At 51.4% G+C, this 23,679-nt stretch overlaps 3 protein-coding genes across 4 annotated transcripts in view; 1 reads left to right on the top strand and 2 right to left on the bottom strand.

Annotated features, from left to right (window-relative positions):
* Positions 1-776: 776 nt before the first annotated feature.
* On the bottom strand, positions 777-18,411 carry ARPC2 (actin related protein 2/3 complex subunit 2). The gene is made up of 10 exons (XM_042877600.1): positions 18,252-18,411; positions 10,880-10,914; positions 9,734-9,846; positions 7,573-7,618; positions 6,803-6,989; positions 6,293-6,386; positions 3,988-4,114; positions 2,728-2,828; positions 1,923-2,023; positions 777-1,229 (listed from the first exon to the last, which is right to left on the bottom strand). Exons 1-10 carry the CDS (start codon positions 18,323-18,325, stop codon positions 1,205-1,207), a joined length of 903 nt encoding a protein of 300 aa, XP_042733534.1. The 5' UTR covers positions 18,326-18,411; the 3' UTR covers positions 777-1,204.
* Positions 18,412-19,282: 871 nt separating this feature from the next.
* On the top strand, positions 19,283-21,295 carry LOC122183566 (C-X-C chemokine receptor type 1-like). The gene is made up of 2 exons (XM_042877599.1): positions 19,283-19,314; positions 19,912-21,295. The coding sequence occupies exon 2, from the start codon at positions 19,917-19,919 to the stop codon at positions 20,991-20,993; it is 1,077 nt and encodes a 358-aa protein (XP_042733533.1). The 5' UTR covers positions 19,283-19,314; positions 19,912-19,916; the 3' UTR covers positions 20,994-21,295.
* Positions 21,296-22,372: 1,077 nt separating this feature from the next.
* Positions 22,373-23,679, bottom strand: part of RUFY4 (RUN and FYVE domain containing 4) — a 3,814-nt gene continuing 2,507 nt past the window's right edge. Inside the window, exons 6-8 of one of the 2 annotated variants that reach the window (XM_042877597.1) lie at positions 23,268-23,414; positions 22,684-22,815; positions 22,373-22,608 (exon numbers count right to left, since the gene is read on the bottom strand). In XM_042877597.1, the coding sequence (XP_042733531.1) occupies positions 22,503-22,608; positions 22,684-22,815; positions 23,268-23,414 (385 nt within the window). In that variant the 3' untranslated portion in view covers positions 22,373-22,502. The remainder of the gene's footprint in view (positions 22,609-22,683; positions 22,816-23,267; positions 23,415-23,679) is intronic. The other variant, XM_042877598.1, reaches the window with a different exon arrangement.

Genomic DNA, 23,679 nt, shown 5'->3' with positions numbered 1-23,679 from the left:
ACTCTGCTTGCTGGGGGGAAGGTGACCTTAAGAGATGTGATCTGTCCCCATTGGGATTTTGTGGATTAGCTATAGGGGCTGTTCTTCCTAACCAGGCTGTCCCCAGTGCTCCCTGGTCCCAGCCCTGCCCCAGAGATAGGTAGGCTTTTTTCTTCCTTTGCTGTGGGAAAGGAACCTTTTGTGCCAATGCTATCATAGGCTCTTCAGGAGTACAGCTGGACCTGGTTGCCTATGTGAGAGCCCAGCAGCCAGCTCTGAGCTGAGGGGCACGGGTGGATGGATTTATTCTGGGCTGACTGGAAGCAGAGACCTGCACACTAGCCATTCTTGGCAGGGGAGACATGGAGATTACCTGAACAAGGCAGAACAGAAGGCTGTGAGGGAAATGTATGGATTGCTGGCTGAGGGTAGGAGGGCTGTCACAGCCCATTAGGAGACAAGTGACACTGCATACAAGAGGTAGTAAGTGGGGGTCAGGACACCACAACACTGCTTCTCAGCCTGGCTCTGCTGTGAGGGAACCAAGCTGACTCCAGTCTCCTCTTCCTAAGAGAGCTGCTCCTTCTCCCCTGGCTCACTAACACAAGAGGATTTTCACTAGTCCTGGGTACTGCACCCACACTTCAGCCCCAGACTGAGAAGAATGTAATGAGCTCCAAGCCACAGTAATTGTCCCCATACCCTGGCCAACTTCAACACCCCCCTGCGCTTGTCTCTCCAAGTGCCCTTTCCTTGGCAAGGCCACATGTATTGACAAACCAAAAACTTACAGCTCGTTAAGATAGAAAGATCTCCTTTATTAATGAACCCCAACAGTATTTCTTCAGATACAGGAGTTTTGAACTCAAATATTCAGAAGAAAACAAGTTAATATTGCATTATTCTCATAAGAAATACTGCAACTTATTTCCGGTAACATATTGCAAAGCGAAACAGCTTGAAAAGGAAAAAAAAAAAAAATTAAAAAAAAAAAAAGAAAAGAAATTAAGTCAATCAAACTGGAATTAAGGTTTGTTTCTTGGAACGATCGAGTCCTCGCAAGCACAGCTCGTTTCTGCAGATTACTTCCCAAACTGTCATACAAACAGACCCCGATTGCTTGAATTCCTTATGAGCCCACAGAGGTGCAACATTAAAAGCTACGATTATCAGGTAGCAAGTGCCCCAACCTTCATCCTCCACGGCAGCCTCAGTGACCCTGGCATTAACGGGTTGTGAATGTCTTCCCCCTGTAAGGATGCAGAGAGAGGTCAGCGCGGACTTCAGAGCTGCTTCAGGTTGCCTCTGGCTTTTCTGGGCTGCCCCAGGGTGAGTTTTGTGGGCACGTGCTTGCTTTGAGCTCTCAAAGACGCACTGGTACTGCTGGTTCAGAGCTCACAGGCATTGCTTGCAGCAAGACCAAGCAACTGGACCACACTGCTATGGGGAGGGGCTGGCTTTCACAAAGGGCACAACCCCAATGCCCCAGAGCAAAGAGGAAATACCAGGATGCACAGAAAAAGGATGCAAAGGAGCTCTGGGATCAAGAGGCCAGGATCATGAGGGGAACATGCTACACAACCACTGTCATTGGCGTGCATTGCTCTGGGCTGCTTTATTTGCCAAAGGGAGCCAGTCCCCAGGAATGCTCACAGCCTGAGTGAGCTAGTGGCCACAGGTTCTGGGGAGCTGCTGCAAGCCTTTGGGAAGGACCTGGCCACTCTCCCTCATGGGCTGGGCAGCAGTCTGACAGTACAATAAGCCCCAGTGGGGAGAGCCATGCCACGCTCACAGCAGGAAGATGCCCTGCAAGTACTGGGCATCAGGTCCCAATACAGCCATCCCACAGTATCACAAGCCTAGGAGCAGAGAATGAGCTGTGAAGAAATGAGCTTGTGGCAGACAGGGAAACCTGATTAATAAGGCCTTGCTTTGCTACTCACGTGATTGTTTTCATTTCTTTCTTCTCTGCGTCTGGACGGGCACGGTTCAGCACCTTGAGGAAATCTGATGTTTTTGCCCTCATACGTGTGTGAATATAGGCCTGCATGAACAAAACAGGGACACCTCAGGATCCTGTGTTCACAGCTAAGACTTCAGGCAAATCTTTCAGCTAACCACAGCTTTGGGCTGCTTATGGCTGGCTTTGGACTGCGAGCACAGCAGCAGAGATAAGCTGGTGACCTGGGTAAGGGCTGTCACTCCTGCCAGCCAGGCACTGCTCATGGCTAAGTTCCACAGGAGCTGGAGATGATGGGAGACCTGCCCCAGGGCCAGCTGCTGCTGGAGGGCACAGGGCTACATTTCTGTCCCTTGACAGGAAAGCAACTAGCTCTGCACAGCTACAGTGGGTACTCAGCCTCCCTGGCATGCAGTATGAGGGAAGCTGGGGAGCCAACAGTGAAAACTGCTGCCTGAGCTCTGGTCAAAGGCAGGTTTCTGAGTAACTATGCTTATTTTTATTCCCAGAAAGAAAACCACAGATTGAAAAGGGGAAAAAAAAAAAAAAAAATCCTACTTTGCTGCTAGGATGGGAGGTGAACAGGCACTGCCTGTACCAAGGAACAGGAAGAAGGCGATGACGCACCACTTGCCAGCCTAGCACGATTGTGGAGGGCAGTACTGTGCAGCAGTCAGTTCTCAGGGTGGGGGAAGTGAGGGTACTCCTACTCCATGCTTATTCCTTTTAGTCCCCCCAGATGAGATGAGCCAAGCCTCCCATTTTCCCCAGCCACATCCCCTTGGTACCTTCGAGCACTTGATGTGATAGTGCAGGTAGTCTCGGAATGTGTGGATCAGGTTTATGGTGTTGTCTCTGGCAGCAGCATTGGTGTGACGGGGGAACAGCACTGAAAGGAAAAGGGCCACACAAACTGTTACTGCTTCCTGAAGCTCTTCAGGGTCCTCCGGTGCTGCAGGCTGTAGGGCGCTTCTCTGAATGCCTGTTTACTGTGCTCATTACTGAGACACGTATCAGGATTAAGCAGCACTGATGATTTTAAACAGAAGGCTTAGCAGCACTTTCCCACCCACTGTTACACACTCAAGTTTCTCGAAGCAGCCTGGACACAGCTGGAGGACAAAGGCAAGGCCAAGTGCCCAGAGATGACGACACCTTAGGAAACTGCAGTGCATGGATTCAGTGCTTGTGCTGTGCTAAGTGTCCCAGATCCAAGGGCTGAAAGACCTTTTGTCTCAGTGATGATCTCACCTGGGACTGTCAGATCAGATAACAGAGAAACTGCCTCTAGACAAGGAGGAAGTCTTACTGGCAGTCCAAGAACTGCCATTAGGCAGCTCTGCCGTGACTGATTAAGTGCCTGAACCCAAGGCACTGTTCCCAGCGTGGGAGGAGAGCAGTGCTAGCTTTGCTTTCCTCTGCAGTGTCTGTGCTTTGTCTCTGAGCTCCAACCTGCAGGCATGCTGGCCTGGGAGACCCTAACAGCACATTCAACCATGGTCCCAGTTTCTCTGTAAAGAGATCTCTCCCTTTGAACAGGGGCAGGGTTTGGACTTCTCAGGTCAGTCATCAGCACTGCTGCCCAGGAGGAAATGACTGCTGGCCAAAGCAGCACCTTTGCAGGCAGGTGAAGGTATTTCATCAGAGATAGAAGTGATAGGCATAGAACAGAGAGGCAGCACTGGAGAAGCACATCTTGCAGCCCAGGCATCTGCAGTTACAGGTTACGTGCCCACGAGAAAGGAGCCTCCAGTTTCCACAACAAAGCCAAATGTCTCTTACTCCCACATGCTGAACTCAATTTATAGGCCAACATCATATGGCTTACTGTCAACTCCCTCACTGCCCAGAGCAGAGCTGAGGTGACTTGATGCCACAGAGACGCTGACCGTTGGGGAGAGAAGAGGACACACAACAACAGAACACCAGAGTCCCTTTAGGCCCAATAACTAGCATGAACACTCAGGGAAGGTGAACTAGGTTTTCATGCAGCAGCAAGAACCTCTCCCCACCCTGAGCATCCCTACACCGCAGAGCTGCCTGCTCACCAAAGGTGATGTAGCCGATATTGTCGCCGATGGCTGCGTCTGTATCTTTCAGCTCCAAGGGTGGCTCCCTGTGGCTGAAGAGCACCTGTGGGGCTGTGTGACTGGCCCGGCGACCCTCCTTGAACTCCTGAACAAAACAAAAATAAGGTGAGCCCCACTGCGGCACATCAGGCAGCACAATAGAAAAGCAAATAATATTTTCCAGTTCCACAGAGCATCTAAGCAGGAGGTTTCCCAGCTTTCCCTCTATGGGCCAATCTAAACAGGCCAAGCCTCTGGAAAACAATCATTTTTTCCTCCAGCAAAATCAAACCAAAATGCATGGCTCTCCCAGGTCTGTGTGTCCCTAGTACAAGCCCCTCAGTTTGTGCACATTTCAGCATCACATTTATTGTCACGGGACATAGGAGCGTTTCACGGACAGGACACCTCAGGCTGAGCAAGCAGATATGATACAGCACAGCTCCTATTCCAAATACTTCCAGTGAAAGTGGGCAGCAGCCATCATTCCAAAGGAGGGGAAAAATTCAGAAAGGGCTGCAGAGTCTCAAGTGTGTGAGTTTTAAAGGCTCAGCCATTTAAGAAAAGCATCTCCCACCACATATCTTTACCCAGGCATTAAAAGGCATGTAAAGGGTTTGAATCTTGTGCGTGAAACCTGCTTCTCCTAGCTCTTCTCTAAAACAGCCCTGAAACAACACTTGGATGCAAAGAAAACCACTTCTCACCAGGGAGCCTCTCTGACAGCAGCACAACACTCATCTCACGTGCAGTGAGTTTCAAGAGCATCTCCAAACAGGGCTCGGAAAGTCCAGACTCCATTTCCCTGCCCCAAGGCAGAACAAACACCCCTCTGCCTTGCTGACCTGCCCAGCCCGTGCACTGCCAGCTGTCCTTGGCCTCTCCTCCCTTCTCAGGACAGCACTGCACACCCCAAGAAGGGCTGGAGCTCTCCTGTTGGAAAGCCAAGTTTTTCACTGGGGTTTCCTTCATGAAATGCTTAGCTTGCACTTCCGCCTGTTTATACCAGAGGGTGAAATGGTTCAAATGGCTTTGCTGGTTAGTTAATGGCCAGATTTTCTCCATGAGGGAACAGATATGCAGCTGCCACTGCATTACGCAACAGAAATAGCTGGAGGAAAGGAGTCAGCGTGACTCAGAGTGGAAACTCTTGTGGCCAGGCAGGAATAAGGTTTGCTGTTGTAAAAAACCAGGAACTTGGGACATGCAGATTCTGGGACAGCTGCTCCCTTGAAGCTTTGCCATCTCCCCTGGAGCCTCACAAACCCTGTTCTATTCACCTCACGCCTCCCTCCTGGATTTATAAAGCTGAATTTCAGACTGTGGGATATGCTGGTGAGGAAAAGCCAGAGCAGATGCTCTGGATTTAGTTACAACACACAAAGAGCAAAGCTGTGAGGTAATACACTGCCACTACAACAGATCCTGTTAGAATGAACTCCAAACGTAGGTAAACTGGTATCCAGCAAACTGGGCCAGCAACATGCTGTCCACAAGCCCAACAGCAGACAGAAGGTGAGCTAGACAGGCAACATGGATGAACACACAAATCAGCTCAGAGCCAGCCCCAGGTGTCAGCAAATGTCTCAATCTCTGCAGGCTGGACCCCATTGCTAACAGAATTGCAAAGTGTTTACTATGGCCCTTTGAATGCTTCCCAGCTAAGTGGCAGTTGCAAAGGGCAGCTGAATCCAGAAGTATTTGGCATTATGACGGCTGATTCAAGTACGTAAACTAAGCAAACTCATAGCTTTTCAAAGCTCAAATCCAACATGCCATTGCTGCACATGAAAACAGTTACACTGAGCTGCTCCTGATCCAAGTATTTTTGCAGCTGTTGAGAATCAGCAGAAACAAACCCATAGCACCTTCTCGGGCATAGCACAACATTGCCCCATCCTCTCTACTCCTTCTACAGCCTCCCTGCCATGCTCCTCTCCTCTGCTGCTTGGTGATCCCTGCACCACAGCCAGTTGTGCGACAGGGACTTAGTGTGGATAAGGAAGTATCCACGTGGTGTTTTTCATCTGCAGTACATAACTTGTTTGATTGTGTATGTCAGCAAGACATCAATAATTAAGAGGACAGTGCAAGAGCCTGGATTAGTAGTCACACTCCTGTGCCTATTAGCACACTCTTCCATCCCAGGGCAGAGCGGAGCCCTGCAGAGCATTTACATGCATTAAATTGCCTGTGAGATTCTGTCTTACATGTGCTTGTTCAGCACTGCTGATCCAAGCAAGAAGTGAATGGAGGATGGGATGTTTTTCCCCAGTTTCCATACCTGCATGAACACCTTCCCAATCACCACGTCATCATCATCCTTAAATACCGTGCTGAACACAACCGTGACGCGGTCCTTCTTTGCCTCAACATACCTGCAGGTGGGCAAGAAAGGAGAACTCAGTTGTGAATACAACTGCCAGAATTGCAACTGGATGAGGAAGCAGCTGCGTGACAAGCTCAGATAGATGCTGAAACGCTCCCCCCCTTCCTCAAGACAGTGTTTAGAGGGAGCAAAACACTTTTGATGGGAGTGGCTAATTCCTTTCCTGCATGCAGCCACAAGTGCTACTGCCAACAAGAGACTCTTGTATAACACCTCTGCAGCCTGAGGGATGAGCAATTACCATCGCTGGGTACGCCTTAGAGCCTAGGACAGGCCCTTATTACCATGCCAAAGCACTGAGCAATAGCATTTCCCGACTTTCAACTGCATCCTACAGCTCTTAGTAGAAGCAGAGAGCATAGAAACAGCTGTCAGACTTCAATCCTGTGCCACTTGAACACTTACATCGTCTCATCATCTCTGTAGTGGATGACAGCTCTTTTCTCTCCTTCTTTGCCCTCTTCCTGGAATTTGAAATACTTCTCAAAGACCGAAGCAAAGCAGTTGCGCTTCAACATGCCGGCTTGGTGCACAATAGCATCTTTGTCTGCCGGAAGGTTCTCCAGGTCGTAAAGCAAAGAGACATTGTAGCCTGGTGAGGAACACACACCAACCTTAATCATCTATACAGGGTCTTAATACAACTACAGACATGTTTTCTGGAAAGAGACACCTACAATCCAAACATCGCTGCTACAGTCCCACCTTTGCCTTAAGGCCTTCCAAAACCTCAGGGGTGACTGCTTTCAACAACTACCACTGCCAGAAGCTGTGCCTGAACTCAACGTGTGACCATGGAAACGTTCCCAGGGCTCTTTCTCTAGCTCTGAGACACACATGCTGGCTGCGCTGCTCCTAAGTTTTCACAGTGAGTAGGAAGAGATGCTGTCACAGGTAACCATGGTTTTCCTGTGTCTCACAAAATGCCTTTGAGAAGAACAAAGACCCCAATTGTGAGCAATAGAGGCTTCCTGGAAGAGGACTGCATTGAGAGTTACTGCTTATACTGCAAGGAGCTTCAGCCCTGATGTATGTAAGACACCTTTTTTTATTGCCACTCACTGTACAGAAACATTAAGCTCTTGACATGTAGCCTTCATCTGAGCATTCTGGAGTTTACTTAAGCCATTTTAGAATTGCATTTATACGCACTGTAAGTGTTACAGCAGGGTTACCTGATTCAGGATTTACCAAGTAATTTCCATAGACTTTCTTCAACACCTAGAAAAAAAAAAAAGAAAAAAAACAGACATTGTAAACATAAGCTATCAGAGCTGTTTCCTGCTGCACTGTCTAGGTGATGCTCAGTCTCCATGTAAAAAACATCAAACTACATGCATCTGCTTCCCCTACTCTAACTGAACTTGGAGAATTACTAAGTAATCAGCTTTTAGTAGTACTGCCTGCTCCTACTCTCTGATCTCCACTGACAAGGAGCATGCTGCAGGACAGGAGTCAAAAGTAGAACTTCCTCAAGCTCATGCTGGTCTTGAACTTGCACTGGCAAGAAAATCTCTTCTGTATGCCTTCTATCCTCCAAGGAGAACCATCAGCAGTTTGACACAGCAGCTCAGGGGCTACAAACCTCCTTCCCATCCCAAAGGCAGCTCCCAGGGGTTCAGGGTGGGAGAGGCACCACAAAGCAGGCCCCGTCCTTCTCTGTGCACATTCAGTACTGGGGCAGGGCAAGGCCTGGCCAAGCAATTGCCTGCCCAGCCTCAGCCTATTCCTTGGGACAGATGGGGATGGAGAGGAGACTGCCAGGCAACTTGGATTCCTCCCAGAAACAGACGCCCACAGCCCAGCAAAAACGTTTCTTTAAGCATAATTACTGCTGAATTTTACATCAATGGCAATTTTCAATTGAGCTGTAGCACTGTGTCAATGAGGGGGCTGGGAACAGGAGGTATTTCACACAGAAGAACACTATGGCAGAACTGGCCCTCCTGGGATGACACCCTCCACCACGCAAAGAGGACGCACAGGCACTCTGCATGCCAAAACCTCCCCAGCAGAAAGCCTGTCTGGCCCAGGGAGATGCTCTCTCTTAGCAGGAACCCCACTTTGGCTTCTCACAGCGGGGTTTCACCAAAGACCAAGTGGAGGAAGTGCAGAAACAAGCTCCATCTTCTCTACGGAAGCACAGAGACTCAGTTTCTTAAACAGCGGTTTAAAAATGTTATTTCTATTTAGTCAGCACTTCCAAGGCAGTCCTGCAAAGATCCCATCTTCCTCTCAGAGCCTGACAAGCTGGCTGTCAGCTGCCCTCATTCTCAGCACAGCAGCCAGAGTTGAAAAGCAACACACACCACTGCTCAGCCACCACAGTGACTATTGGTGTAAGGCTGCTACCCTGCTACAATGCAGTGAACATCAGTCCCTCACCCACCACGGCACTTCTCCTGTGATCATCCACTGTACTGATCCTCACTAAATGTGCTGGAAAGGCTCCAGCACTTGTGCTGCTTGGCTCTTCTGCTTCCCAGCAGCAACTGCAGTGGGGCTGCTCCCACAGCCCTGTAGTACAGGAGGCAATGTTGGTCCTAGAAAGCAAGATGCTGAGTCACATTTATTCTAACTTCAGTAGGTCTTGTAGCAACTTGCAGGAATTCACCTTGTGTTCAAATCCCCTGCTTCTTGCCAGATTCTCAATAAACTCGTAGAGCAGTTTCTTTGTTTTCCTCCAAGGCAAAAACCTGCAGGGTGAACCCCACTTACTAGCATTAAGAGATTTGAAAACTAACTCGGGAACTGAGTCACACTTCCTGCCTTGCGACCCTACCACAGCTCAGAGAGGCGCCTTCTTTCTACCATAAATGGCCCTCTGCAGCTGGGGCTCATTCAACAGGAACTGAACCTGCTAACTTCACACAGCAGCAGCAAAAGGGGAACCAGACAGTCTGTAGAACAAGGTCTGTACGCACAGCTGGAGCCTATAACTTGTCTTAAGTGTGGTTAGAGTTAGAAGAGCACCGCTGTGGGACTCCAGAGTTGATCTGGTGCTTTCTGTTGCCATTGCGCTCAGAGCATCAGCCAATGAAACTATTTTTTGCCAGACCTCATACTCGTTTTGAAGGTACTTTCAGAATTAGTGATGCTTTGGCCTTTCAGGCTATCAGTTCATAAAAGATGACTACTTCTTCACAACAGAGTGGGAACACACTCTGTCCTCGCACTCCAGCAAAGCGAGACTCCTGGTCAGCACAGAAATTTCAACATGAGACAGGATTACAGACACTTCTCTATACATTAAATCTGAACATCACAAGGGCATGGCCTCTTCTGATAAAGCATTTGTAGTCTCAAAGCCCCAGATGCCCACAGATGCTCACTCACCTCATCGGCACCATGTTCTTGAAGTTCTTTGTAGAATTTCAGAGAAATACTGACCATCACTTTTGTCTTATCTCCATTGGGATTTGAAATATGGTAAAGAACTCCATCAAAATCTACAAAGCAAGTGAGACAAACGTGAGATGGATCAGTTCCTATTTCTGAGGAAACAATGGTGTTCTAGGAATTACATAGTGACACGATTCCCTCTGCCCCAGCCCTTACAGACGCATGACAAAGCTGTACTTAAGTGGTGTCACATAGGGAACGCTGTTATCATTCAAAGAGCTGAAATAGTTATGACACCTGTCCATCATGGGAAGATCTAGTCTAGTGTCATTTAGCATCCCTTTCAAGTCTGCTCGTGTCCAATGCACAAAGACACAAATACAGAGATGGGAGCCTTCTGGATGCTCAGCACACAAAGTGACTGACATGCCCACCAGGCCAGACCTGCAGCCTAGAGGAGGAAAAAACCTCCATCAGCAGAGCAAAAGCAGCTCAGGCAGTGCCTGCTGAGACAGCTTTCACTTCACTGCAGAACAGGCAGCCAGGGCAGGAGGCAGAGAAAGTCAGCCCTCCAGCTACCTCCACTTCCCCACGGAGCTCTACAGCTTACGTAGATCCTTGATAACAGAAACAAGACATCAGCTACTGAATGAATGCTTGTATTTTCTTGACACTTCCCATTCTAGAGAGCAAACTTCAGGCTATGAATTTATCCTGCTTCTCAATCCAATCCAGCCTTCTAACAATCTTAACTAGACAGTGCTAAAGACCTAATAACAAACAGCACCAAGTGCAGGACTGGGGAACAGGCAAAGTAAAACAGCTATCCAGCACTCACACAAAGCAAAGTGGGCACGGCCTGTTCTGACCGCTGAACTCACTGCTGTGTGCTAAGTCCCAAGGAATGTCAAGGGACAGAGAAAACAGCAGGGCAGCCTACAGGAGACTTTGCCTCTGCAGAACACAAACCATCAGCTTTGGGAAAGTGTGTGGTGTTCACACAGCCTGTCCATGTGCAGCTCTCCCCTGCCCCCCACCCAACTGTGCTAGTTGAATTTGACTGCACCAGACATAACCATGGGTAGGCCTTCTGAGTTAGCTCCCCCGTTTTTTTCAAGTCAGGAGCATTATGGAGCTTACCTGCAAATGTTACTTCTACTGCCTCTGGTTTATTTCTAAAAAGCAAAGAGAACAAGAGAGGTAAATGAGAAGTCAAACAGCAGTCCCCAAGTTGTGAAGGAAAGACGATTCATTTCATTTCTCACAAGCAGTTTTACCTGAAAACTCATCTGGACCCTGCTGTTCAAGCAGCAGATAACCTTTGACAGCTTGGGCTACTGCTCATTCCTAAAAGAATCAGTCTTACTAGAAATGAAATAAAACAGTCCTGGAAGCTGGCAGAGATTGCTGTTATTTGTAGTTTATTAATAGAATTTGAGACCACATACTGCAGATTTAGAGTTAGAAATGTCTGAGAAAGCTACTCATCACTAAGGAGCTGGTTTTAATAAGCACGTACAACTGCTAAGATGCAAATTCGCAGGACTGGCTCTTCTGCAAGTTCCACTGACACCAGGCAATGAAACGGACATAGCGGCTGAGCAATTCCTCCTTACGTGCCCCCTTCACCACCAAGGGCAGCTCTACCAATGGTTTGACACAAATTACTTTTAGAGCAGACCCACCTCCAAGTGTGGGGCTATCAACCGTCAGCAGAATGAAACTTTCTTGACACACGTTTCATCTTGACACCCTATCCCTAAACACCCCAATGACCGCTGCAGGAAAACTCCTAGATCTGGATTTGCCCACACACTCACGATTGCCTCAGGATCAGCAGCAAGAACATCCTGCAAGCCTAAGGCATACAGCCTCTCATGTTTTAGGTATGAAGATGTTATAAAATCTTATAGTTTAAGTGCCCTAGTCTACAACCTCTTGAAGAGCTGGATCCTGTGAACAATCAAATTGCATCCGAAAGGTGAATTTGTTGAGAACGGCACTATGTAAGTGCTTCAGCAGCTCCAAGAGGACTTATTAATAGGCCATCCTCCAAGAGGGACTGATGCAAAGCACGGAGAGCCAGGGTGGAAAATAAGAACAGGGTCAAAATGCCAATCAACTGCTTTATTTCACAGCCTACACCTCCTTATGTTTCAAAAGCAGCCAGTACAGAGTACAGGCTAATGATGCTGGATCTGTTTTACAACCCAGAGAAATCTCAGCCTTCATTCACACCTACCTGAACCAACTGAGAGCGCTCTCCAGGTCCAGTTAGCCTTGAGTTTGCACCTACCCTAACCCAGAGACCAACTCCAACCTTATTTGGGTAGAAATGGAGGTGCTAGCGACCAACCAGAGATTGTAAGTGGAAAAGATGAGGTGTTGCTGCTTTTTGAGAGCTGTTACAGCTGTGAAAAGCAACAGCCCTTTTTGCTGGGAGACAGGAAAGTCTCTGTTTTTTTGTGCTGCATCACTGAAGAAAAAAACACGCACTTGAAAGCAGCCGTGTGAGTGCACCCAGGGCAGGTCCTTTAGTTGGAGTCACACCAGTTACCTGGGACTTCTCTCACTCTTATCCTCCCTTCTTCCCTGTTGGCTGGAGATGGAAGTTTGGAGCCTCCCCCATGGCACGTTTAACACTTGGTTTTGAAAGGGGAGCATTTCCCCAGGTTGCATCTAAGCTCACTGAGGATTGATGGAAGCAGAGGTGGAAGAAAATCCCACCGATATCATATGGTCAGCCGATGCAGACGTGTTCTTCTTTTAGAGCACCACACTCAGATTTAGGAACCGGCTTGGATGGCAATAGACGTCTTATAAAAAAAGAAACCTGTGTAGGAAGCTTTAAAGATAGCACAGTCAGGCACATAAGAGCTAGGAATATTAAAGAGGATGCACCCTAAAAGCTTAGTTCCATCACTCCAACCCAATTCCACATGCACACAGAGCTGACAGCTGGCTCTCAGCAGTCCCTCCAAATACAGCACCTCACCCTGAGGAACTCACGGAAACAATTACAGACAGTGAGCAACAGCGACAGTAACTCAGGAGACAAGAGAAGGATAACTTGCCATGTTATTTAGGGAGCTGTAGCATCACAGACCCAAAGTTGGTTAATAGCTGTGTGCAAGAGCCTTTGTTCTGCACACAAAAGCTTACAGCAGCCATGACGTGACTCCCGCACGTGCCATTGCGCAAGCATGAATTTCTCAGAACTTATTTGTGCGTGGATTTCCCAAGTGGCTCAGTCCTCATACTTGAGGATGGTGAAGTTTAAAGGAGAAGCAGGTAACTGAACAGAACTTCGGGGCCCTGAATATTCACCAGCTTGCCGGCACGCAGCCTCACGGAGGAAGCGCTCACGTGAGCCGCATGCAGAGCTCCTCACAGCCACACCGACCCTGTGTGCTGCAGGATGCTCCTGCCTCGTGGGGCACACCTCTCCCCAGCCAGCCCAGGGGGACCCAAAAGTTTCACATGCTTCCATTTATTTCTCCAGCTGACCTCACCAAAACTATTCTCGCTATTTAAAATGTTTCTGCAAGAGGGAAAAAAATCACCTCCTTCACCTCTATTAAGAAATACCCAGACAGAGAAGGAGCCTGAACCATCACCCCAGTGCAGCAGAGGAGTTCTCGTGCCCTATTACCCTGCTGGGAGCTCCTTGAACCTGCACCACCCAAACTGCAGCCTCCCTCCATGACCAGTAACACCCACTCTCCCACCAGGAACAGCTGAAGATGGCTCCTCTCTCTGCTACACACCAAACCCAGACCTTTCTGCAACACCTTGCCTGAACTCTGCAGCTAAAATGGCAGCTGCTCCAAGCGCAGGCGGCTGCCCATTTTCTGATAACACTTATCAGGTTTGAAGTCAAATCCACACCAAATCCCAGCTGCTCCCTGCTTATAACAATAAGAGGCCTTGATGGGTTTTTATTCCTTCTTGCCTGCATTCTCCTTATTCATCTCTAAATGGCTCCTGCACCAAGTCCATCTAATACAAAGCCAGCTCCAAATCACATTCATTTTTTCACCCCAGCAGTGGATCCAAGAAGAGCCACAGCACCCGTGGAGAGATGCCAACAAGCACTTAAGAGCAACAGCAAATCTTCTTTTTCTCCTGACAGCAGTTCCTCAATTTTGATTCGGACAACTTCCAAACTTCCCTGCCTTGTTCTCAGGCCACAGAGGCTCTCAGCCATATGTTACAACAAATTTAAGAACAGAAGAATGAAGGCTGTGTAATTATACAGAGCCCTCATCTTCTGCATTAAACAGACCTGCATGCAAATGCGAGCTTGGCCAGCAACCGCATCGATAGATGACTAAAGTAGCTCCCACATCGCAATTAAGGTTTGTACCCAATAAAGGAAGATGGCAATTATTTTAAAAGCTGCAGGCATGCAGATACTCTAATATCTTGCTCCCGAGGAGGGGAAAAAAATGAAAGGAGTAGGGGATATTTCAAAGCTTCAAGCTTCCAGCTCTGAGCAGAACCTGCAGATCACTCAGTTGATGCACTGTTGGAAGAGAGTGAGCCAGATTCAGTGACAGACTGCAGGCTCTCGCTACAGAAAGGTCACCCCAATAAAAAAATTTACAAGCAATGTCTAAAATTATCCAGGCAGTTCCTCCCCCCCTGGGCCTCACTCAACTTACAAAAGCTACTTCGCGTGAGCTGCAAGCATGCATGAAATCAAAGAGCTCCCGCAGCACGCCTGCTACAAACTTGAGAAGTGCTCTGCTGTGAGATAATGGCAGTCCCCACGTGTGCCCACCCACAGCATTGCTGGGAGCAGTGCTGGGACCTGCTGGGGTCTGGGGGGTTGTGCAGGGACTTGCCACTGCTAGTGACAAGATGTCCAGCAGATAGGGCAGCATCCCACAGCTCCCACTGCCAGCACAGCAGCCAGTCCGCAGGCTCTGCTGATAGCTGCTCTTCTCTTGCACTAAGTGCAGCAGCTGCGGGAGGTACTGATGATCCTGCACCCAACCCCAGAGTGCAAACTCTGCCAGCAGCATCACCTGAGCACTCCTCACCTGCTCCAGGCTGAGGGCTGGGCTTTCTGCAGATGCTGGGCTGCCCGAGCTCCTCCATCCTCTGTACTCTCCCCAGCTTCCCCACAAGGAACTCGCTCACAGGCCACATCACCAGCACAAAGGTCATGTCACCCACCTTCACCCAGCAGGGCCATAGCACTCTGCTCCAGAGCAGGCGAGCACCAAAGATGACCACAGATGGGAAATACCACAGAGCATGCGGGTGCAGTTTCAGCCAAACTCTCCAACCAGTCCACAGGAACTGGTTTACAGCAGAGAAGTTGAAGCTTCAGCTGTTTTCCCATTCAGCCAGCACTCACAAAACCCTGCAAATTTGTACCTATTAAAAGCTTTACAGAAACCTAACATTTAATGAGATATTTTTCCCTCCAACTCCAACCAAGGGAAAAGTCACACTGCTCTCCACTTATGCAAATTTTTCCTTTGCACAGCAAGTAAATAGAAAGTAACAATTTGAAACAGATGATGAATTTGCTGGCAGCTTAGGGCAAGCTATGTATGGCTGAAAAACCATAACCAGGAATACAAGCCCTCTGCCACACTTTTGCTGGAATCAGTTACATCAGAGCAGACCGGAGGGCAAATCTGTTTTGGAAGGCAGTTCTCCATTGTGCTTTAGAAAGAACTGAACACAGGAGACAGAAATATTTTACATTTAAAATAGGTTATTATTTTTTCTATCTGTGCAGTTAGCAAAAGGAGACAAATAAGAGAAACAAAATCTTCCAACTGGCAGAGCTCACCTCCCAACTCCTGAGCTTCCAGCCCAGGTCTGTTTCTTCCAGCTTCCAGGCAATTAGTCAAGTCAAAGAGAATTAGTCAAAAACTTACAGAAGAGCTTATTCTTTTGACACCTGCAGAAGCCCAACTCAAGTAATGAGCTGCCTGACTCTAACACATTTGCTCTCAGGTTCTGACCAGGTATTCCCCCACGTCAGCACTTTGACAGTCCAAGCTCTCAGCAGTAAATTCTTCACTAGAGGTATTTCAGCAGGTTCCGGTAGCTTTTGGACATTATTTAAAAATGTGGTTGGCTTAAGGAAGTTGATTTAAAACAAGAAATTACAGTCTTAAGAAATTCATTACCAAACTCCCTTGATGTCTAGTGGTGGCCGTCCAAGATGATGAGATTTCCACGGGCTCTGAGCACAAACATTACATTTGGAAATGGCTCTGAGTTCTAAGGGCCACCCAGCTCTACACACTATGGGGAAAATGTGAAGCACTCCGACCTGAAGGCCTGGGGAAGCTCTGCAGGGAGCTGCTGGATCCATGTCACAGTCACAGAAGGAGAGGAAAGTGCTGCTGCTCACATCATGGAGCAAGTCTAGATAAATTGTGCATCACATCTGCCCAATTCAAGTTTCAGAGCAGATAACTCAAGGCCAGCTCTCAGCGTCCAGACTTTCTCCTCTCAATCACTGAATCCCTTATGGTGTGTCCTTGCCCTGACCACCATGAGTCCATCCCCAGGACGCACCTTGGGTGGACAGTCAAATGCAAAGACAGTGAAATGCAGCAAATCCCCTCCTGCCTCCACGCTCAGTGCACAGGACGACCCCAGAACCCTAACTGGATGGAAAAGAAATTTCTCATGAATAAACATGGCATAATATAGCACCTCTACCCAAAAAGACTTGTTCAGAGAAGTGGATTTCCATTTTTCTTAGTATCATCTCTGACCTTCATCTATGTCGGGTTCTTGTCTGGACAGCACATGCACAGAAGAAAATGCAGAAGTGAACTACTTCCTCCTCTCCAGCAATATACTGAGGGGACAACACTGGTCCAGAAAGAGCACCTAGCTGGTCCTCTATCCAAACAAAAGAAAGGACAGCCTGTAGAACAAGAGGCAGAAGCAGAATGTCACTGGCCATGCTCACAGCAAGAGGAATTGATCCAGGAAGGATTGGTATGCCAGGCAAGCACACTGAGACAGTTAAAAGCTTTGCTGTACAGCAAAATGGAAACTCCATGGATTGGAAGTGAGCGAGCAACCTCAGCTCAAGCTGCACTGAGTCAGGGCTTTGAGGTGCATTCAATCTCCTGGTGGCTGCAGCCTCCACTTACTGCTGCTGCTCTTGTACTGATGCAAGGACACGTACACAGGCTCCCACCAGCAGAATGCCTCCATACGAGCTTGTGGTGAATGAGTGTTTTTGACACACACTATTAACCTCCATATAGTTAAGTTTTTTCTAATGGATGCAGCTGCAGCACCCAAGAGCTCTGTCCTCCCAGTGTGGTGCCAGTGCTTCGGGGATACTTGTCGCACTAAACGATCACATTCAAGAAGAATAAAGAGGCTGACAGCAGAGAGCAGCTTGGTGTTCCCACAAGGCAACACAGCCTAGGAGGTTATTGTATGAAATAAAAGAGCAAGAAGTCAACCAAGAGGAGAAAATGGAGGAAATGGCCTTTCTCTAAGGTCTGCACACAAAAGGCAGAACACTTCAAAAGCCACTTGTGGAAAAGGTGACAAACAAAAAGGCCTCACTGGGGAGTCCCTTCCCAGAGCAGCTTAGGCTGTGCTGCTTGCAGAGCCAGGACAGGCTCCACCCCACAGACAATAGTGCTGTGCTTTGCTTCTCTAGACTTCGTCCACACACAAAGGTGCACAGCACTACTCAGATGCAGCAAGTGCATGGTTGCAGATATGGACATTCACATGAAGTGACTCTCCCAAGCTGGATTGCGCTCAGACAAGGGCCTTCATGGCTCTAGTGCATCTCTGTCAGTAACGCTCAGTGGCTCCCCAGGAGCTGCACTGTCCCAGCCGAAGATGCAGGCGCAAATCAGCTGCCCTACAGCCTCCCCAAGGCCAAGAGGCTCACCAGCCCTACACTACTAGACAGAACACACGGGTCCCAGGTGGGGACAGCAGAAGATGCTGACAGGAATCTGCTCCCCACCCCCAAAGAAATAGGTTGAAGCTGCTGCTGTGCCACAGGTCACCTCCCTGTTCCTTCATTCCACATGAGCCCTAACACCACTCTGAACCTGCTCTGATGAAGGCTGCCAACCTTCCAGCCCAACGGCCCACCCCAGCCCGCCTCAACACCACAAGCTCCATCGCCCTCACGCAGTCCCAGCCCTCAGCACCCCATCAAGCCCTGCCTCACGCAGCCTCCCATTCATCCACCCTAGCCTTACAACTCCTCCAGCTCGGCCCCCCTCCACCCCGTGCCGCAGCCCCTTTCCTCCTCTCCCGGCCCCATCCCGCCCTGTCACTGCCCCCGGCACCACCCTATCCCACGCCGCCCTTCTCCCCGCCTAGCCCTGCCATGCCTCACGCCCAGGGCCAAGCCTCGGTACCACCCCGCCCAGGCCTCTCACACGGCCCCGCGCTCCCTGCCCCGCTCCCCTCCCTCAGGCCTCGCCAGGCCGGAAGGCTTCCTCCTCCGCCCCGCCCCGGCCCCATTCACCGGCCCGGCGCCCGGCCCTACCCGGCGGCCGCGCCCTCGAACTTCAGCGTGAGGGTCTCCTCGATGATGCGGTTGTTCACCTCGAGCAGGATCATGTCGGTGCCGGGGATGGGGAACGGCTCTCAGCGCGCCGAGGCCGGAGGGAGCCGAGCCCGCTGCGCGCACCGGGGACCCGCCCGAGCCTGCGCCGCCGCTTCCGCTCTCGCGCCCGCGCGTCACTTCCGGCCCGGCTGCCGCGGAGCCGGGCGGTGGCGGCGGTGATGGCGCATGCACGAAGGCCGCCGGTCTTGTCCCGGCCCCCGTGACGTCACTCGCTGCCCCCGCCTACCTCCCGGGGGGCGGGACCGTGCTGGGTGGGCGGGGAGAGCAAATGAGGGGTGCCGCCGGGGAGTCATGGGGTGCGCGGGGAAGGGGGGTTGGGAGGAGCCAAATGGAGGCCAAAGCTGAGGGGTGCTCAGGGAATGGGGGTCCTCGCAGCCTGGGGGTGCCCTCGGGGGGGTGGGGTGCTGCAGGGGCCCCAAAAATGTAGGAGGAGACAGGGTGCCCTGGAATATGGGGTGCCTTATGTGCGATGATGCCACAGGGATACGGAGCCCCAAAAGTGGTACCCCAGCCGGCTCCCTGCTGCTGTGTCACTGACAATATGAGAGTGCCCCAGAATAATATGGGGGTGTCCCCGGAGTACAGGAGCATCCACAGGGTGGAGTGAAGCCCCATGGCTATCGGAGTCCCATAAACAGACAGTACCACATGCATCCCGGGTGCGGCGTGCCCTGGGCTGGGGGTGCTGGGAAGGTGCCCCTTGAACCGCTGCTTCCTCTTCGCACTGCAGAAGGTTTTGCAACCTTGCTTCCTCCCTGCGCTGCATAAAGCGGCGGTGTCAGCTCTGGATCAGGGTCACTTAGCACAGGTGTGGGACCCAGTGGCAGCAGTGGGTCCACGTCCCCGCGCTCCCCAGGGGCTCTGTTTTGGGGTGACGGCAGGGGACATCCTGTGGCAACCCTCAGCCAGGCCTTGGAGCAGCCAAATCTGGGAGCTGGGAAGGGGAGAAGATTTGGGGTGCAGCAGAGGCAGCGAGTGGCGGGTGAGTGCCTGGGATGCTTAGCTTTGGGGTGCAATGGGGCACCCTACGAACCTGGACAAGGGGTGCAGGGAGGGCTCCGCATAGTGTAAACCCAATTCCACGTAGGGTAACCCCAACCTTGGGGAGATCCGGTATCCCCAAATAGTTCTCTGTGTGGGATTGGGAGAGGAAATGGGGACTTCCCCTTCTGTGGGCAGAAATCTAGCCCCAGAGGAACTGCAAGGAATTTGGGTGGGGAATCAGAAGAAGCCAAAAATACAGTGGGGAGAAGCGTTTTTCCTCTGCTCCGGGTACTGTGGTGCGCTTGGGGAGCTGGCACGGGAACTGTTTTTAGGGAGAGCAGTGGGATTCAAAGGACTCATACCAACCAGGGGGACTCAGAAGTGCTCCTTCATTGGGGATAGACTTGGAGGGGACAGGAGAGGGGCAGTGCTGAGGTGAAGGGGTGCGTACGGGGCTGTTGGGCAGGGGGACGTGTGGGGGTGGTGTCCAGGCATGGTTCACTGTATGGTGCAGTGAGGTTATGGGGTGTGGGAGAGCAGTGGGGGCTGGAGGTGCAGGAGGTGCCCTGAGCCCACACTGCTTTGTGCTTTGCAGGCAAAATGGGGACATTTTATGCTGACGAACTCTTTGACATCTTATACAACTACACTTCTGACTATGGCAACTACAGCCTGGCTTTGCCTGACATCGATGGCTCCTCTTCCCCATGCCGTAATGAAGGCTCTGTAGCCAACAAATACTTGGTAGCCTTCATCTACTGCTTGGTCTTCCTCCTCAGCATGGTGGGCAATGGGCTGGTGGTGCTGGTGGTCACCTCCAGCCACATGAATCGCTCCGTCACCGACATCTACCTGCTCAACCTGGCTGTGGCCGACCTGCTCTTTGCTCTCAGCCTGCCGCTCTGGGCCGCCTACTGGGCCCACGAGTGGGTTTTTGGCACCGTCATGTGCAAAGCCATCTCGGTGCTGCAGGAATCCAACTTCTACAGCGGCATCCTGCTGTTGGCTTGCATCAGCGTGGACCGCTACTTGGCCATCGTCTACGCCACCCGTGCTGTCACTGAGAAGAGGCACTGGGTGAAGTTTGTCTGTGTGGGCATCTGGGTGTTTTCGGTGCTGCTCTCCCTGCCCGTGCTGCTGTTCCGCGAGGCATTTGTCTCAGACCGCAATGGCACGGTTTGCTACGAGCGCATTGGCAATGAGAATACCACCAAGTGGAGGGTGGTGCTGCGGGTGCTGCCGCAGACCTTCGGCTTCGCCCTGCCCCTCCTGGTCATGCTCTTCTGCTATGGTGTCACCGTGCACACCCTCCTGCAGACCAAGAATGTCCAGAAGCAGCGTGCCATGAAGGTCATCCTAGCTGTGGTGCTGGTCTTCCTTGTCTGCTGGCTGCCCTATAACATCACGCTGGTGAGCGACACTCTCATGAGGACGCATGCCATCACCGAGACCTGTGAGAGGAGGAAACACATCGACACAGCCCTCTCCATCACGCAGGTCCTTGGTTTTGCCCACAGTTGCATTAACCCCATCATCTATGCCTTCATCGGGCAGAAGTTTCGCAATAGCTTCCTCAAGATCCTGGCACAGCGCGGCTTCATCAGCAAGGATGCTGTGGCACGCTACGGCCGCACCTCCTACACTTCCACCTCTGGCAACACCTCCACCACCCTCTGAGCTCCACTGCTCCCCAAGACCTGGTGCATGCAGTCCTGGCACCCAACACACCCCAGCATCCTAACCGAAGACACAGCCTTGGGCAGTAGGCATGGCCCCCTGGCACACAGATGGCTGTTACTGTGGGCTGCACATGGTCACACTGCACATGCAAAGGCACATCAGCATGGGGGTCCCAATGGAAAGATGCTGAACACTGCCCACTCTCCCTGCGCTTTGGGATAAAGCTTGTGACTTTGAGGACATCACGGCCCCAGTGTGGCAATGATAGCTGCCCAGCAATAAAGGAGGTGGCAAGTTTTTCCACACTTGTATGGCTCTGACTGGGGGATGACAGGAGGGGTTGGGGCACGTCCCCAGGACACTTCTCAGCCACGGCACTTCCTGGGGACAGTGAGTGCAGGAAAGTGCTGTTACCCAAGAGGCTGTTGCAGAGGGTTTGCATCCTGCACATCCCTCAAGGGGACCACAACCTGGCATCACTCTGTGCCACCACTGAGTCCTTCCGTAGCGTAGGGTCTGTGTGTCACCTCTGTGCACCTGGGAACACGGCTGGGGTCAAACTCTCACCACCCCCTTCCCAGTACCCATTTGAACTCAAATAAAGCAAATCCCTGCAAAATCCTTTAGTGGCTGTTCCCTGTCCTTGGTGACGCTGAGCTAGCCCTGTCTCCCCCCTGCAATCCACAAAGGTGGTAGCATGTGGGACACCCCCTGCCCACAGCACTGCGTTGTGCAAAGAGCCAGGAACCTGCCCCTTACACAACTGGGATGGGGCAGAGGGAGATTTCCGCACTGGCTTGGGCAACTGGGGCTGGTACCAGAGCAAAGAGGGGCTTGTGGCCCAGCTTGGGTCCCTCCTGCCACCTCATATGTGATCTGACATCATGGTCCCTGCCCCAGCGTCCCCCAGCATTTCTCTATTGGGGTCCCACTCCACTCCTCTGTCATCCATAACACAGCTTCCTGGGATCCTTAATCCTAAGGATATCAGAGATGTGTGGGATAGCGGAGAGGCTGGGAACAGGATATGAAGGTTCCTGGCACTGAGGGAGGAGGAATTGAGTTGGACAGAGACAGCAGGGGGCTTGCACGGAAGCAAAGCAGCAGATCAGGGCCAGCCCATCACCTTTATGTCTGGGAAAGGTCTTGCTCAAGCGGTGCCTGGCAGGAAACCAAGGCTGTTGGCTAAGAGCCCTCTCCCCTTGCATACTCCCTGCGTCAGGATGGGGTGAAGCCTGTCCTCGGCAGAGACACCCCATAAACAGACAGTCCCCCCAAGGAGGGCTCAGACTTCCCCATAGCAGCATGCCCATTCCCAATGCCCCTCAGGGCATCAAAGCAGCAATGACAGATTGATGACACTGGAGCCACTGGGATGTCAGCACCGGGTTGTTTCTTTCTCCATGGGCCAGCCATGCAAAAGACATCACAACCTGAAAACCAGAGCAGCAGGACCTACCCGCTGGCCCCATGTCCCAGGCACAGCAGGTTGAATGTCCTCCCAGCTCACATAGCCTGTGGGTGCCTTTGCTGGTAGCAGAGCAGGCAGCATCGCCCCTGCTTCCCCATGTCCACGGAGCACGCGTGGCACACCTTGCCCTGGCACAGCCTGCTGAGAGAGCAGATGGTAGGTTTGTGGTGGTGGTTGGTATCCCTGCTATGTTCCCCGGTGTCCTCCTGGGCCCACCTGCAGCTGTACCGCCGGGACAGGAGGCGAAAATCCTTGCCACAGCGGGTGCACAGCCCCACATCACGGGGCGCTGGGCTGGGTGCTGGTGGGTCAATACCCTCTGTCTTCTGCCACAGGGCATCCTTCTCCCTGCAAGGAGGGGATGGGTCACCCTTGGTGAGATACTGGGCCACTGCAGGTGGGTTGCATGTGCGATCAGTATGTGTGTGTGCGCTCCTGTGTTTGACAGGCTCCATGCAACAGCCCCTCTGCAGCTGCTGGCTGTGCCCAGATTTATCCCATAAATCCCATAAACACACATATGACAGTGTGTCCCTGCTGTTGTCTCTGCACTGCTCATGCAGTGTGAGGTGTCTGGGAACACAGTCTGATGTGAGTGACCTAAGGTTGGCACTGAAGTTGGGCACCCAAGATGGGCACTGAACCTCCCCAAGGTGGCAAGTGGGATTTCCCTGGGCTTTGGTGCCCTCCTCTGGGCAAAGAGCTTTGGGAGCAATCGTGTATGTGTGGCTGCACACCCACTGGAGGGGGTGGCAGGATGTATACAAAGGGCAGGTGAGGGGGCAGGGCCCTGCTCTCACCGCAGCAGTTCCAGCAGCCGCCCCTTCATGTCGCGGATGAGCTCCTGCTGCCGTGCCTGCTCTGCGCCACGCATGGCCTCCCGCTCCTGCACCTCCCGCTGTGTCCGCTGCAGGGCTGATGCCCAGCGCTCCCCGTCCTGACGAGCCCTGGCATTGGGGCAGGTGTGGCACCTTTGAGCCCAGCCCCAGGGTGGCAGTGGGGAGAAGGTCTGCCTGTCCCTCTGGTGGCCACGTCTCCATCCATTCCTAAAGCCATCCACTGTCCATCCTCACAGCCATCTTAACATCCACCCTAGCTGTCCATCCATCCTTCCCTGAAGCCATCCCTTTGTCTTTCTGCCCATCCATCTATCCATCCATCCCTTCATCCATCCATCCATCCATCCATCCATCCATCCATCCATCCATCCAT

This window comes from Lagopus leucura, unplaced genomic scaffold (assembly GCF_019238085.1).
Source record: "Lagopus leucura isolate 7727_CA_CO unplaced genomic scaffold, USGS_WTPT01 Super-Scaffold_100019, whole genome shotgun sequence".
Taxonomy (NCBI): Eukaryota; Metazoa; Chordata; class Aves; order Galliformes; family Phasianidae; genus Lagopus; species Lagopus leucura.
This window is presented reverse-complemented; position numbering and strand designations above follow the sequence as displayed.